General features: G+C 41.4%; 2 protein-coding genes across 26 annotated transcripts in view; one reads left to right on the top strand and one right to left on the bottom strand.

Moving 5' to 3' along the window:
- The window catches only part of C4H4orf33 (chromosome 4 C4orf33 homolog), a 35806-nt gene extending 27719 nt beyond the window's left edge, over nucleotides 1-8087 (bottom strand). For 8 of the 14 annotated variants that reach the window (XM_043513524.1, XM_043513525.1, XM_043513523.1 and 5 more), the window contains exons 1-2: nucleotides 7952-8087; nucleotides 5052-5163 (exon numbers count right to left, since the gene is read on the bottom strand). The gene's annotated coding sequence lies outside the window, so the exon portion shown is untranslated. Of the gene's footprint in view, nucleotides 1-2437; nucleotides 2592-5051; nucleotides 5164-6442; nucleotides 7496-7659; nucleotides 7679-7951 lie in introns of those variants that run through there. The other 6 variants (XM_038398156.2, XM_038398147.2, XM_038398150.2 and 3 more) reach the window with 4 other exon arrangements.
- The window catches only part of SCLT1 (sodium channel and clathrin linker 1), a 128300-nt gene continuing 119592 nt past the window's right edge, over nucleotides 8059-16766 (top strand). For 5 of the 12 annotated variants that reach the window (XR_006280947.1, XM_043513511.1, XM_038398138.2 and 2 more), the window contains exons 1-4: nucleotides 8072-8220; nucleotides 9633-9747; nucleotides 15224-15291; nucleotides 16239-16291. Coding sequence is in view for 11 of the 12 variants with exons in the window: in XM_043513511.1 (XP_043369446.1) it covers nucleotides 9714-9747; nucleotides 15224-15291; nucleotides 16239-16291 (155 nt within the window). In the remaining variant the exon portion in view is untranslated. Of the gene's footprint in view, nucleotides 8432-9632; nucleotides 9748-15223; nucleotides 15292-16238; nucleotides 16292-16766 lie in introns of all 12 variants that reach the window. The other 7 variants (XM_038398134.2, XM_043513517.1, XM_043513512.1 and 4 more) reach the window with 7 other exon arrangements.

The following is a 16766-nucleotide window of genomic DNA, read 5'->3' as shown; positions in this document are numbered from 1 at the left end:
CTCAGCAAACACTTGAGAGTTTATGCCTGGGGGAATTCTGCACCACCGTGCATGCACAGAATTTATGTTCCCCCATAGATTTATTTGCTTCCCCGCAGAAAACTGACGTTTTGATGGGAAAGCAATGGGAAGGCACAAGAACAGTCACGCAACCCTCCTCAGCAGTATATTTCGGATACCCAGGGCAGCCAGCAGAGAGGTAAAAATCACTGTGAGGCAGGGGACGGAATTGGGGAAAACCCAGCTGGTGGCTTCTACCCTGCACCAGGCTCAGCCGCTAGTCCCAGTTGGGCTGAGGAGGACAGGACTTCCTTTTCCCCTATACAGGATCTGGGGCTGGATCACACCCACTCCCAGATTTCTCCCCAGCTGCAGAACGCTCTGCAAACTGCCCCCTCCCCCAATTCCTGCACCCATCACTCCTCACCTGCAGGGTGAGGGATCCCTCTATAGAGAACTACTCCCTCATCTTCCCAACCCCCATGCATCCAGACCCCTTCATACCAAGATCCTCCTGCCGAGCCTCACCCTCCCACACTCAGAACCTCCCCGCTGAGCCCCACTCCCCATGCACCTGGACCCCCTGACTGAGCCCCCCACTCCCAGACCTACCTGCTGAGCTCTATATTCCCGTGCACAGACCCCCCCCCCCCAAGCCCCAACCATCTTCACCTGGACTCCCCTGCAGAATCCCATTACCGTTGCACCCAGAACTCCCCAACAAGCCCCTGTGCATCTGGATTCCCCACTGAGCCGCCCATACCCAAATTGCCCCACACAGAACCCTCTCCACCCACCCCTGGATCCCTTCACAGTAAGCCCCTCCACACTTGGATCCTGCCTCGCTGAGTCTGTCTTCCCACACCTGGTGCACCTGGCACAGAGGAGAAGGGCCCTGGTGTGTTTCTGGGGAAGACTGTGTCAGGGTTAGATACAGCCTCACTGCTGAGTCCGTATCCCGGGAGATCACTGTGCAGCTCCTCCCATCTCTGAGCAGCCAGTGGCCTGTGCTCCTTAATGCCATGCCGGAGCCTCCAAATGTATTTGACAAATAACATTTGCAGAATTTTAAAATATTGTGCACATAATTTTTATTTTTTTGGCGCAGAATGCCCTCAGGAGTAAGGGTTGTTACAGGGTAATGGCTCTGAGGAATCTGTCTTGACTTCCTGCAGAGCCTTCTGAACGGTTTTTTGACGACAAAGGCAAAAGTATGGGAACTGACAAGAACAAAAGAACTCTGGCTGGATAAAAAGAGACTCTTTCCAAAGGGAAAGTAGCTGGGGATCTGTTAGGGGAAAGCAGACATCCCAAACCAGCTGGGGTGTCAGAAGAAATTCAGCCTGTCAAGGCAAACATGAGGGAATGGTAAGTCATTAGATATGCATGCAGACTGTGTTGGTTTATAATCCTTTTTCTCTAAATTCTTTGCTCTGTTAAAATAAACAATGATTTGGCTGTCTGGTCACCATATTCATCTGTCTCAGACTCCCAAAGGGAAGAACTCCAGGTGTTGAACTCTGTTGGACCTGCTGGGTAAGCACAGTTGATACCCAAGGTATTACAGTATAGGACCTAATCTAAGAGTGGGAGAACTGTGGAATACCAACCCAAGAGAAGTAAGGGAACAAAGCCTAATACATGAGGGGGACGCACTCAGAGAAACCAGAAAGAGAGGAAAGACATAGCTACATCTGCCCCCACAACACCTTCCAACTACACACACAGTGATAGTATAGGATATACAGTAATCTGAAATTCAGAAAACTTCATCCACTTCAACAACGTGTGTGAATGCTTCGTTAAGCAGCCTATTGCAGGAGGAATATTCTGCACGCTCTCTTTTACTCTTAAATACTAAAGGTTTATCCTTGTTGTGATGGGATAGCACCTTGTCAGCTATGACACTGCACCAAACACTATTCTAAAGAGCCACCAGACTCATCTGAACCCCTAAAGACTGGTTTCTGTGAAGCAGGTTTCTATTACTTAAAATGTATAGTTAGTTATTTATTATATAGAATCTAAAAATATTTTTTAAAAAAAAACTTTAGAAAACCAGCCACTGGCACTTCTTAAAGCAACTTTCACTATCTATACATTTTTTTTTAATATGTTCACTTGACTGAATATTGAAGCCAAGGCATCATTACAAACAGATATTAATGGAAGCTGTTTATCTAAAATATCCTGACTTTCTACTTTAAAAGTCAGAATGTTGTTTGTCTTTTTTGAGACAGGAGGGAAAGCAGGATGAAAAAGAAGATGGAGGGTAAAGAGAGGTGAGAATCTAAGCTGTACTATATTAGGTTTCAGAAGATACAAGAGAGAGTTCAAGAACTCGCTTACTTCTTAGTTTTGTGAGCCTCAGACATACAAAGTATCACCTATGAACATTTACAAGACATACTGTAACGGCACTTTTAGGAGCACTTACAGTTCACAAAAATGCTCTCTGCAAGGCAGTGGCCTATGCTGGGGTAGTGCCAGATCTGCCACAAACCAAAGGGAAAACAGGAACATATTGATCAAGTAGGCAGACAGCAAAGAATGTCCTCTGCCACTCTGTCATAGGGAACAGTACACTTCACCTGGTGCGGAGGGGACAGAAAAAGAGTGTTTACCCATGTAAGAGCATGTCATTGTCTGGCCCAAAATTAGAAAATTTCAAAAACTGTATCAGATTTTACATTATAAACAGGAGAAAAACATTCATACTTGTGTAGAAGCATTAGGTCTTATATCCTTTTTAGGCTGAAGCCACTGGAGGGCAACATGCTCACACAAACAGGTGATGGGACCATAGCTTTTGTAATAACAGTAGTTAACTTTTAGAGGACAACGTGATCATATACTCTAACCAGGTGTGAATTATATCCAGCACACAGTTGAGGCACATACATATTCGGTAAGGATAGCCACACACAATGAGCAAATTATCTAGACGGATCAGAGCTGTTCAGCTGTGTATTGCACCGTGCAATAAAATCCACAAACCATTCCAAGCTCTCATGCATCTGAACAGTGATCCAGTTTTTAGAAGTAATAATCACTGGTTGCAACTAAACCAGGGGAAAGCCAGTCAACCTTAATATTATGGTCTTCTGATTGTGACTATTTAGAACACAGGTGGGCAAACTTTTTGGCCCAAGGGCCACATCGGGGTTGCGAAACGGTATGGAGGACTGGGTAGGAAGGCTGTGGCGGCGTTGCTGCAGGGGAGGGGGGACAGCGAGGGGCCGGGGTAAGCCTCCCGGGCCAGGAGCTCAGGGGCCGGGCAGGACGGTCCCATGGGCCGGATGTGGCCCACAGACTGTAGTTTGCTCACCCCTGATTTAGGGCATAAACCTGACAACTCTTAGATACAGTCATGCTTTTAGCAGGTTTCCATAAAACACATTTACATTGAAATGTTAATGCAATAAATATGTATTAATGCAGTATCACCTTTTCCTTTAAAATAACAGAGCCTAGCTCAATAAAATAACTAGAGTGAGGATAATTAGGTAAAGATATTCATGCATGTGGAGATGCTAAAAATGTATTGTTTTTCTCTGCATGGGAGAAAGAATTAAAACATGTTTGAAAATAACTTATTTTTAAAAGTTCCCTTGGTCTTTGCAAACAAATAAGCCAATAAAGGGAACTCAAATATTGGGCCAATCACCTTAACAATGTCTCTTTAAATAATGTTTAAAAAAATAAAACAAAAAAACAATTAATGTTCAATTCAATAGGACTTCATTGACATGAAAAGCTAGACTAATTCAGGATAGGGCCACAAACCATGGGGAGGTTTATGCCTTGTTTCCTTTACTGTCAATTTCCGCTGTGGTGGCAGTTCGTTATGTAGCATGATAGCTCAAGCTGAAAAAAAATAAAAGTTAGTCAGCAAGGGCTAGAAAATGAGACCCAGGAATCAATTCTGCTAATACTTATGTATGTGAAATATCTGGCACTGTTCACATGCTTGTGGTTAAGCACATGCATAAGTGTTTGCAGCACTGGGGCCTAAAGAAGAAGTAACAAGTAAAATGGGTCAGACAGTAAAAAAAGCAGAATTTGAAAGATTACAGAGAAGTACTAGGCCAATGATTTCTTAGAAGGACAGAGGGAAGAAGAATAAATTCCAAAACAAAGCTAATGGAAGATCTTCTGTGGATAAATAAAACATACATTACCAAATGAACATTCCAGGGCAGGAATTAATGTCTAGTATATAAGATGATGCACCTTTTCATTTATACAGAACCACAAAAGGGTTATATATTGTGAATAATCAGATGATTGCTTTACTATTTAAAAATTGTGTCTGAAAGGTTTATCAGAAAAGGTCACTAATTGCATACATAAATCTTGAGACCTTGATCCTATAACTCCTTATGCACTAAGCAACAGGAGTATACGGTGACTGTGCTTTGGAGAAGTGTACACAGAGGATATGTGTGGACACAATTAAGGTTAAGCAGGGTTCTGATTCAGCTCCCACGGAAGTAAACAGAAAGAGTCCCATTAACTTAAATGGGAGCTGGATGGGGCCTTATGTGTAATTCTCCACATTTAGTGAAAGTAAGCCTCAAGCCCACTGTGGGCTTGTTCCCTTACTCTGAAGGGCTCAGGGTAAAAAAAGGCACAGAATGAACACGCCTGAGGGTGTAAATAAAGCTACATGCTCCCCTCCGGTATTAGACAGCAGTAATTTGGTGGTTATGCAGATCAGGATCTGATGCTTCCTTTGTCCTGCTCATCATTTTCTACCTTGTGCCTACATGTACAACACTCTACAACTGTATGATACAGGATCAAAATCTCTGTGTGCGCACATAACATATATGCTCATACATAAATACTAGTAATAGTTTCTAAAAATAAAAATAGAATGTTGGTGCTATTATGTAGCTTTAGTGAGAAGCACTTTGGATTTTCAATCATTTATGTTCCATTATGTTTCTCCTCTCCCTCTTTAGAAAAAAATCCAGAGAGTATCCCTGCAGAAGACATAAAAACAACCATTTATCAGAAGAAAAACAATAATGAAAAGATTTTCTTACCTCTTTGGTAGGTGGTTACAATTCCTGACAGCAGCAGGAAATGTGCTGCTTCCCCCCTTAAGCATAAAACTTGAAGGTAGTCTCAGAGGTTAGAATTATAGGAGAGCAAGTACTAGAAGTGACAAGAGGAAATAATGCATCTTATTAAGATACTAGTAGCTGAAAGCCCATGCTGCACGAGTGGCTGTGTGTGTTTGGAGTTACTGTGTATGCTGATTGTGTTGTTGTGTGGGTGCTTGTGTTGATTTGGGTCTATAAATATCAATTGGAATATAAATATTGTTTTATTTTATAATTATACGGTAAAAATGAGAAAGTAAGTAATTTTTTTAGTCATAATGTGCTGATACTTTTGTATTTTTATGTTTGATTTTGTAACCAAGTAGTTTTTAAGTGAGGTGAAACGTGGGGGGTATGCAAGGCAAATTAGACTCCTGAAAGGGGTACAGTCTGGAAATACTCAGGGTGGTCTGCAAAGGTTGAGAGCCACTGCCTTACTGTAGCTGCACTCCACATGGATGTAACTCAAAGTCAAATTTTACATTAAGAGACTGTGAAACCCAGTGACAATTGAACCTGGTGAAATTCCGAACAAAGTTCTCAACCATGCTTGTAGCTGCTTCCATTGCTTCACGCTGAGTCAACAAACATTCTAGGCTTAAGAGTAAAGGGTGACATTCCTGGAATCTTACACCATGTCTACACTTCAAAGTTATGTTGACCTAACTTATATCGGCATACAGCCTTCACAATTATTAAATCGCTTGCATGTGTGTGCACACTTGGCTCCTTGTGTCAGTGGTGTGTGTCCTCACCAGGAGTACTTGTATTCATGGGGCATTGTGCGACAGCCAGTAACTGTCAACATAAGCAACACAGTCTCTACACTACAGTGACTATACCGCTCTGGGAGGTGGTGTTACTAAATAGGCATATGTCACCGGGAGCCAAATTTAAGTGAAGACACTTGCACAACTAGGTCACTTCAAGGCAAATTACGTCGATCTAAGAGTATAGTTTAGATCAGGTCTTACTCCACAGATTCACTATTACTATAGAAAAAAATACGTAGAAAAGATGGCTGAAAAGACAGCTGCTAGTAGAGAGGTATGCAAAACACAGAGGGCCAAATTCTCTTCTCAGATATGTGGCTACAATTACCATAGAGCCAAATTCAGACATTATATAAGCAGGTACAACTTTATTGATAATTTGGCCTATTGACTTAGTTGAGTCACTTGAGTGAGGTCTGCTCTTCTGTAAAGGAATATAGAATTTTGCCTGTGCCTTCATGCCATTTTCAGAACTCCATGCTCCAGATTTGAATAGTCTGGTAAAGATCTTTGTAATATTAAAGCATTAACTGCCTGACCTGAAGCCTTGATACGCACATTTTTTCTTGAAGTCCAGAGATTTCCCTGCATAAGGATTGCATGATCAAACCCTAAGGTGTGAGACAGCATACATTGCAAATTCTATTCTTCAAGTGGAAAACAACATTAACATCTAAATCTACATAGGTTGTTGCTTAAGAAATGGGTTAAAATAGTGACAGAGTACAAAGATATGTACTCTCCCATAATTCTATGCTTGAGCATTTGCTATAAGAAAACTCCAAAATGCTCACCAGTCAATTAAGATATGCAAATTCTGATTAAACAGGCTTTACAACAAAGGAACTTTCATAACTGTGTGAAAAAACTTGTATAGCATAGCCTCAAGTTAACAATGTAAAACAATTAGCAGTGTTTCATTTATATACTCACAGCTCTTTGAGTGCATTAAATTACTTATTAAATATATAATTAAGCGTAGGGCCAAAATTTACTGGTACTGGATTGTTTCTGCTATTGGCATCTCTACACATATCCCTTATAATGCTAAAGAGAAATGGAGTTTGGTGCTCTCTATACCACATACTTTTTATAGTCAGAATAGAAGCGCTAGCGGTGACCAATACACATTTCTGGCTTATTTCAGGAATTCCCAACAAGGATAAAAATAAATTCCAGGAAAAAATAGTATATGATCACATAATTCAAAACTATAATAATGCATACACAAAAAGGGACCAAATTAAGGTTGAACATGGAACTATAATTCTGGTATTTGACTTCTGAGTGCGTGACTTTGCAATCCTAATAATGTTCTTTTTACTACTTTTTTGTTTGTTTGTTTTAAAACCTAGGAAGCTACGAACCCTAAAACCAAATTCCATCATGTTGCATCAGATGGATACCCACACAGGTCATCAGCAGGGTTAGCTCCACTGCACAGATCTCTGCCACCTGGGTGGATAGAATAGCTGACAGCAATAATAGATACCCATAAAGCATGACAATGTTTTGTCATGGCTGGCCAATGCCAGTTAACTCAGGCTCGTGCCAGCTGACTCAGGCTCACCAGCTTTCATTCCTGCGTAGACTTCCCGGCTCCAGCTGGAGCCCGATCTCTAGGATCCTCTCACTTTGCAGGGTCCTAGAGCTCTGGCTTCAGCCACAGCCCAAACATCTACAGGGCATTTAACCAGCCTGCAAGCCTGAGCCCTGGGAGCCGGAGTCAGCTGGCATGGGCCAGCCACGGGTGTCTAGTTCCAGTGTAGACATACCCTCTGCGGACCAGCACCGGAGGAGCGAGGGATGGATGAGGCACCTGGCCTTCTGGTGGGTGTCAGAGATATTTGCTGACACTCGGGCCTGCTGGGGTCCATCCAGCCCAGCCCCCAGAGGGGAACGGGTTCTGCTGGGGCCTGACTCTCCTGCTTGTCTCCTCCAACCTAGCCCGCAGGCCCCGCCCACCCAAGCGTGCCCCGCACCCGGCTCCCACTCCCCGGCACAGGCTAGAGAGGCAGTGGCAGTGGCTGCTCCCCTAAATAGAAGGGGACGGACGATTGCACCTACCGCGCGCCTCCGCCGGCTGCCCGCCGCTGGGCGACAGCGTCCGCTTACTTGTCCGGCCCCGCCCCTGGCCCACGTGGGAGAAAGGGGCGGGCCCGCATGGTCATGTGGAAATTACACCAATAAGAAACCGCTTTCCACTTTGCTCGGATTCCGATGGGTGGATTGATTTCTGTCACGTGAGCGGCACGGTTCCTCGCGGCCTCGGGCGCTAAGGCAGTTGGTGGAAGTATCGCTAGTTTTTAGCGGGGCGGGCGGTAGGCGTTGGACAGGTAGGCGCTGGCTGCTGCACCGGAAAGGGGGTGGGTCACAGGGCGAGTCGCTGCGCGGGCTCGCTAAGCCTCGTTCTGGCCCCAGAGTCGTCGTCGTCGTCGTCGTCTGCCGCCGCCCAACTGCCCCGGGGTTTGTACACCTGGGTGGGGCGGTGCCCTCCGCGCGCAGGAGCCGACTGCTGTGCGGGCGTCCCCCTCCTTCTAGTGCCTGGTAGGTTTTGCCGGGCGGGGAGGCGGAGCTGGAGCTGGAGCCCGCGCCGCCGCGGCTAGCAGCCCGGGGCACTTCCTGGGGGGGGCGGGGGGCGGAGTGTGCAGCAGCTGGGAGACACCTGGGCCGAGCGCGAGCTGCTGGTTTGGGGCTGGAGCCTGTGGTTTTCCTCTAGCCCAGTTGTTCCCAGGCTTTAACAAACTGGGAGCCCTTTCGCTAAGATGTCTCGTGAATCCCCTCCTAAAAATGAGTATTTCCAGGGATTTTCTCCTTTCCCTGAGTATAAATTATAAAAGCAATGATCTTGGAAATATAAAATTTGTTTTTATGACATGCTTATTGCCCACTATTATTATTTATCAGTGCAGTATTTTTATTACATTATGAAAACAGCAACACTCTTCCAAGATCTCACTTTTGTAGCTTGAATCACTTTGAATAACCATAAAGAAAAGGAGGACTTGCGGCACCTTAGAGACTAACAAATTTATTTGAGCATCAGCTTTCGTGAGCTACAGCTCACTTCGTCGGATGCATTCGGTGGAAAATAAGCATGTTATAAGACAAGGCTCCTATAATTCATCAAGGAGTATCAGATGTGAAACAGCATGAAGATATTTAAGAAGCCAACTCAAAGAGTTGCTCCTACACAAGCATTCAGGTCCAGAGCAGTCTAGGCAAACAACGCAGGTTACAACAAAGCTTAAACTTGTTCTTCATAATAATTTAAAAAACAATACTAGCTGTCTGTTTAATTTTTAAAACAGCAAAAAATATCCACTTCCCTTTTCATTTCTTATAAGGAGTCTTGAAGTTTAAATCTCCTCAGTGTGATAGATATGTGTGCTTTGACCTGCTTAGCTCTTGGAAGTCCAGGGGCTCCAAGCTGCTGGCCCTGTGCTTCCAGGGGTCCCTAGGGACAGCTTTGTCTGCCATTAGGGAATTTTTTCCTGAGACCCCCCTGTAACATATCATGAATCCCAATGGATTCACGAACCCCAGTTTGGGAACCGCTGCTCTATCAGCTAAACTGAGAGAGGTAGTTGATTGGCTTGACTGACAAAACACTGCTCCCTGTGTTCTTTCCCCCCTGCAGTTTGGAGGCTGTAATACTTTGCTAGACCTGAACAAAATGAAACTAATGTGCAGAAGTAGGCTGTTATTTAAAGTTAAAATGATTGATTATTGTTTTTGTCTCTTCCAGGCTCTGCAGCATAGCTGGAAAAAACAGCAGTTTACTGAATCTCTTTATTACCAACATTGGACTGCACGTTCAGATTAAAGTATGGCAACGGAGATCAACTTTCTAAGAGATCAAAGTAAGCTCCACCTAGACTTAAAACAGATTTTTGTGCACTTAAACAAAGTCTTGCAATTACATTTCTCCATAACCTGTAACTATGTTTCATTCCCTGATGGTTTAAAAGATAGATGCTGAACAGGAAACCTGACCCTCCTAGTCCCAGAATAAACAAACAGAATACCCTCTCTTCCCCCCAACTCCCATTCTGTTATACAGTAATTTTAAGAGTTACTTTCTATAAATCTCTCTCCTAACACTTAGTTAAGAAAATAACTTTGTGTCAACAACTCCGGTTTGTCTTTAATAACAATAGTAAACAAAAATTCAGTCTCAGGATCTTTGATACTTTTAGCTTTCATTTCCCATCCCCACCTACCTACAATGTTGAGAGGTGGTTGGCATGTGCTCTGTAGGATTAGACATGTTGGAAGGGGACCTACTTGGACTTCTGCTTCCTTCTGCTATGTCTAAGATGGTGCAGAAGAACACCCCCAGTGTTGCCCATACTCTGTCAGTGTTCAGTAATGCCTTTCTCTAATTTTATCATATATGCAGGGAATTTTCTTTTGAGACTTATTTATAGAGCGGAAGTACTGGGGATGAGATCTTGGTATTTCTGTTTTTATTCAACTAAATTGTATAAAACTTGATTCTTGTGTATCCATAGAAGCCTCACATGAATCTTCTTTTTGGGACTATGAAATTAGATTATGTGTGTTTTGTCCTTTTGCTTGGTGAGAATAGGCATCTTTTTTAGTTATTGTTCATGAAATAGGCTTCACTGCAAACTGGCATCAGCATTATTCTTTTGTAAGGGATGCTCTGCATTGATATAATTAATAGATAAAACTACTAAGGTTCTGAGGAAGGTAAACTTAAAATATACAATAAGCACTTCCATCTCTAAAACATTTTTCTGGTATGTCCATAGGGCTACATTTTATAAACAGGAAGTGACCTGCTGTACTGTTTAGATCAGTGATTCCCAAACTTTTCAGGGTTGTGAGTGGACCCCCCCCCCCCCCAGCTGGCGGTGAGAGCAAAGCTGCAGCTCAGGGGAGGGAGAGAGGAACAGGGGTGACTCTGGGGCTGGCAGCTGGGCCCACAGCCAGGTGCAGAGCCACCCCAGGACTGAGTGGTGCTCCATGCCCCCCGTAAGGCCTGGCCTAGATACTCTGCACTCCCTTAGGGGGTGTCATAAAATTAAAGAGAAGGGTAACCACCTTTCCGTATACAGAACTATAAAATCCCTCCTGGCCAGAGGGCAAAACCTTTTCACCTGTAAAGGGTTAAGAAGCTAAGATAACCTCACTGGCACCTGACCAAAATGACCAATGAGGAGACAAGTTACTTTCCAAGCTGGAGGGGCGGGAACAAAGGGTCTGTCTGTCTGTCTGTGTGATGCTTTTGCTGGGAACAGATCAGGAATGCAGTCTCAGAAACTCTGTTAATTTAGTAAGTAGCTAGAAATGCGTTAGATTTCCCTTTGTTTAATGGCTGATAAAATAATCTATGCTGAATGGAATGTAGATTCCTGTTTTTGTGTCTTTTTGTAACTGAAGGTTTTGCCTAGAGGGATTCTCTATGTTTTGAATCTGATTATCCTGTAAGGTATTTACCATCCTGATTTTACAGAGGTGATTCTTTTACTTTTTCTTTAATTAAAATTCTTCTTTTAAGAATCTGATTGCTTTTTCATTGTTCTTAAGATCCAAGGGTTTGGGTCTGTGTTCACCTATGCAAATTGGTGAGGATTTTTATCAAGCCTTTCCCAGGAAAGGGGGTGTAGGGCTTGGGGGGGGGATATTTTGGGGGAAGACGTCTCCAAGTAGGCTCTTTCCCTGTTCTTTGTTTAACATGCTTGGTGGTGGCAGCATAGGGTTCAAGGACAAGGCAAAGTTTGTACCTTGGGGAAGTTTTTAACCTAAGCTGGTAAGAAAAAGCTTTGGGGTCTTTCATGCAGGTCCCCATATCTCCACCCTAGAGTTCAGAATGGGGAAGGAACCTTGATGGGGACCTGTCATATTGATGAATAAAATCCAAACTGCTATTACTAGTATGTGGGGAAAACTGCTAGCAGGGTAGGAAATGCAACCTTGCATCAGGGTTGCCTGCTAACATTTTTAACAAACTGTAACAGAACAAGTAGAGTAATATATAACCGTTAGAATTGCACTGATGGTACAACTTTATTTTTTTTTTAAATAAAGAAATACATAGAACAGCTGGTTGGGATGACCTCAGGTGAAAAGTCACCATTTGAATTATAAAAAGGCACCTCTGTAATGGAGAAGAAGAGCATCTGTAACAGACCCTCTTTCCATTTTTGGGGGAGGGGGAGGAGGTAGTGTGTTTAAATAGTAACTTGTATGATTTGTGCACCTAGCCCAATGCTTTTTTTTTTTAAAGGCAAATCAAAGTGCCTGGTATTTATGATATTTTTGCTTTTTTGCACTTGCATACTTCCAACCCAAATTGAGTTCACACTGTCTAGCCCAGCACAAATTGAGTGAGGTGACTTGCTTAATCTGTGTGGGGATTTTAGTCTTGCTTCTGACTTCCCAAAAGACTTATTGTTAAGAAGTACCAGGACAGGACATAGTGACAAAGATAGACTTTACCTATATTCTCACCTATATGTGAGTGTAGGTTACAATTGTGAGATATTGGTTAGAGGTTTACTGTAGATCTGATATGATTCAATGTTTTTTGATTCATGGCTGAGAAGTCAAGGTTTTCAAATAGTGAATGTTTATTATATTCATAAGGTGGATGCTCTAGGAATGTACAATGTTAGATATTATTAAAAGGACCTCATCTATACCTATAGTGGAGCTCTGTTTAATAGCATTGATTTGTAGTAGGTGAGACCTACCCCAACATGCACTCATCTGGTGATCAGGAGTTGCCCTGATCCTGCAAATACTAACACATGTACTTAACTCTCTGCCCTTCAGTAGTCTCATTGAAGTTAAGCATGTAAATAAGTGTTTGCAGGATCAGGGCCTACCTGAGATACGGATTTCACAGATGTGCAAAAGTAAGGGAATAATTTAAAAACAAACAAACAAACCCCACCCTTCAGATATATGCTGAAATACCACCTTAAACGGTTTCTTCTTCACATGAGACGTGTGACTAAAAATTATAGAAATATGTAGTATTATTTACATATCCTCTTTAGGATGTAGATACTGTATTTAAGCAAATTTCCTTAGTCATAAAGAATGATGGGGGGAGAGTGACAGAAAATGTGTACAGAATTCAGAGTAGCAGCCGTGTTAGTCTGTATTCGCAAAAAGAAAAGGAGTACTTGTGGCACCTTAGAGACTAACAAATTTATTAGAGCATAAGCTTTCGTGAGCTACAGCTCACTTCATCGGATGCATTCCGATGCATCCGATGAAGTGAGCTGTAGCTCACGAAAGCTTATGCTCTAATAAATTTGTTAGTCTCTAAGGTGCCACAAGTACTCCTTTTCTTTTTGTGTACAGAATGATTTCTAAATATTTTTCTGGAGAATACCAGTAGTTATTTATGTATATATTTGAAATACATTAGGAAGTGAGAGCTCTTTTAAAAAAAAACAAAAAAAAACCAAAACCCAAACAAACTGAAGTTAGGTTGCTTTTAAATGTGACTCTCTTTTTTCAAAGTTCATAATAGTGCTTATTTCTGAACTACCGCAAGTTTTTTTTCTGAACCCCTTACTGCTTTGTGCAGAAACATTACTTTGCAAAATTTGCAGCAGATAATCAGTGATTCTGGTCTTCAAAAAAAAGTGAGAAGTTAATGTCAGTATGTTCATTATCTGCAGAGAGTGTACATGCATGACCCTTATTTAAATAAGTTGGAAATTTTGAAGCAGTAACCAAGAAATTAAGACAATTATCACTGTCTGTTATCATTTTCTTTGAATACCTATGTTACCATGAACATTTCCTTACCAGGCTGTCTAGCTGTTGTGCTGGTTCATATTTTGGATGGGAAATATCAAGAAAAAAAGAAGTATTCTTTTGTTTAATTTTGGAATTATTGCCTTGTGTTAATGAATTTTTTTCTTAATTTGCCTGTTGCTTTACTCTTCCTCATTCTCCATGCAAAGCTGTCACCCACAGCTTTGTGTTTGCCAAATGCTAGAGAGCTCTGATACAAGGAAGAAAACAACTCTTGCTTTTTGTTCTCACATACATGCACACACAGCTGTACTAGTACTCTAATAATTAAGCCAATCTGGAATTCCCCATTTTCTTTGATCCCAAAGTGCTGCCATGATTTCCTGTTATATTTGTCCTTCCCCAAAAAGCAGTGTGTCCTCTTTTGAGGATGTCGCTTGTGCTCTCATTCAGCTTCTTCTAAGAAGCTCACTCTGACATGCTCCCTCCATCTTGTCAAGGATGGCATGGTATTTACCAAGGGTGTTTTTTACCACTCTGGGAAAAACTAGTTAGTTCTAGTTTAAGATATTTTGTATCTTTAAAAGTTGTTCATGAATGCTTACCATATTACTTAGTTTTAGTTGCATGTGGTAGTAGATTGATAATTTAATTTGGGGTTGAACCCATAAAGAGTAAAACTGCAGGAGGCATAATATGTTAACTATAATATTGAACATATGAATGTCTGTATATTTAAGTATTTTCTCAAGGAAGTTATACATGTCACTCATGTTTCAGTTTAATATTATATAAACAAAAGTCAAACATTTTACATGAAAATGAAGAGTTGTAGGCTTGAATCATTAAGCAATCATGAGCATGCTGATTTCCAGACAACCAATCTGGATCCATTTGGCAATGCAGCATTCTGTAGCAGAATACCAACCTTGGTGTAGTGGATCGACTGAGCCTATTCCTCAGTTTTGAATGGGTATATCCAAAGTTTGAAAAGATTCATTCTCTGCTTGCTGGATACCAATGCAATTTTTTCCAATTTAAGCCAGTATTTAACAGCACTCTTTTGTAAAATAGTTTTCCCCTAGGAAACTGCCAACCCTGCATCTCATCCTGTAATGTAGTCAGCCATGCCCAGATGCATTTATCCATACGTGCCAAGTCCCTCTTGGGTTAATTATCTAAGGTGTAATAGGGTAGTTGCATCGTGAAGGCATCCAACTGATAGGGCTAGCTCAGTAGCTTGATCCCTTCAGTAGTATGCGTACATATATGTTGCAACCTATGTTGTATTTGCATTATTTAGGAGCCAAACAGTTTTTTATAGAAATTTAAAAAAAAAAATATACCAGGGCAATGTGAGAAATTGCATTTACTGTTTATTACAAGAAAAATTGTGTGGCCTACAAAGATGGTCTTTTTTTTTAATGAGAAATCTGTACATTTAAAAAAAAAATGAATACTTTCCTTAAAATGTAGAGTGACATATGCCTCCAATCCACTACATCAATGAAACTACTTCTAACTGCCCATTTAAGCAAATGTATAAATCTTTACCTAGATTATACGATATCTGTCTGACTTTTTTTTTTTCCCCAGATCAGAGACTAAATGCAGCACTCAGACAGCATCAAGCAGAGAACCTTCTGAGAACTACCTCTGTGCAAGTATGTTAATTAGGGCTTGTCAACACTGAGGATATTTACATTAGTGTAAGTCCTCAGTATAGGTACATTGCAGAAATGTAAAACGTTTCACCAGTACAAGTTAGGCTGGTTTGAAATGTGTAAGACATTCACCTTTGTGAATAAGTCCATTGCAGGCCTCTGCTGTTGCTGATAGGTTTCCCAAACAGTTCAGTGAAAGTGATGTGATTGTCTTGTCAGTTTCACTGTTAAGCAATAGGTTCTGAATGGAAGCAAAACTTACAAAACAGTGATTGGTTGGTGGGGTTGTTTTGCTCTGAGCAGCAGCAGAGACGTTGGAACTGTCTGTAGATTTAGGGAGATCACAATACATCAGTTTAACCATTCAAATGTGAAAGGAGTATATTTGCAACCATAAGGGCTAAAAAGTTTTTTGTTTATATTTCTTGAAAGCTTAATTTTTGCAGAAGTTAATGGTATATGCCCTGGAAAGATTCCTAGTTGCCCCAGTTCTTTTCAAGCCTTGCCTTTATAAGAAAGAATAGTTAGCCCAACTCTTAGATTTGTGTATACATAGCATGCACGCTTCTGACATTATATACAGAGCTAAATTGTTAGATTAGCTGCTATCGTTTTTTTGTGAATGACTGTTGTGCCTATCTCTATCCAGAAGTGAATAAAGAAATCATATGTAGTCTCACTAGCGCAGTGGATTCCTTGCTCTGTGATGTGATATTTCTGTCTATGTATGCATCCCAAGACACATCTAGAATTCCAATGACAGTTTTCTTTCAGATTCCACAGGAATTCTAAAAATTAATTTATTGTGCATACATACCTAAAACTGAACATGTGGGATGTGATTTAAGTTTTGATTCTACTCCATTTGTACTTTATAGATTTGAGCTCTCAAGTCAAGTTAAGAACTTCCAGTTTTGTGCATTAATGTGCAAACTACTCTATTACAGAAAAATGTCCTAAGGGGTGATGACACACTGAAACCGTGGCTGACTGACCAAAGGTAATCCTATTTTCCATAGTTCAGAATGAGTAATATTTTCAGATGTTTTTTTTAAATGAACTATTTAAAAATTGTTATGTAGTAGGGCATGGCCATTTTCAGCAGGTAACTTAGTTGTTTTATAAGTCACGAAAGTGTAAATAAAATTTAGAAGGTATATATGCTGGATTAAGTATCTTTAGCAATCTCCCTCTCCTTTTAATAAAAAACAAAAACAACAAGACACACACAACCTCTAAAGAATTCACTTAACTAGCCCTTGGGAGGAAGGAGATTGGAAGCTGTACATGGAAGAGAGACTATTTCCTCTGTGTCAGAATCATAGAAATGTAGGGCTGGAAAAGACTTCAGTAGGTCATCTAGTCCAATCCCCTGCACTGAGGCAGGACTAATTTATCATCCCTGTCAGGTGTTTCTCATGTGTTTTTTAAAAAAATCTCCAATGAGTGAGATTCCACAACCTCCCACGTTGTTC

The sequence above is a fragment of the Dermochelys coriacea genome, chromosome 4 (assembly GCF_009764565.3).
Source record: "Dermochelys coriacea isolate rDerCor1 chromosome 4, rDerCor1.pri.v4, whole genome shotgun sequence".
Taxonomy (NCBI): Eukaryota; Metazoa; Chordata; order Testudines; family Dermochelyidae; genus Dermochelys; species Dermochelys coriacea.
The sequence above is the reverse complement of the archived record's forward strand: the minus strand, read 5'-3'. Positions and strand labels throughout refer to the sequence as shown.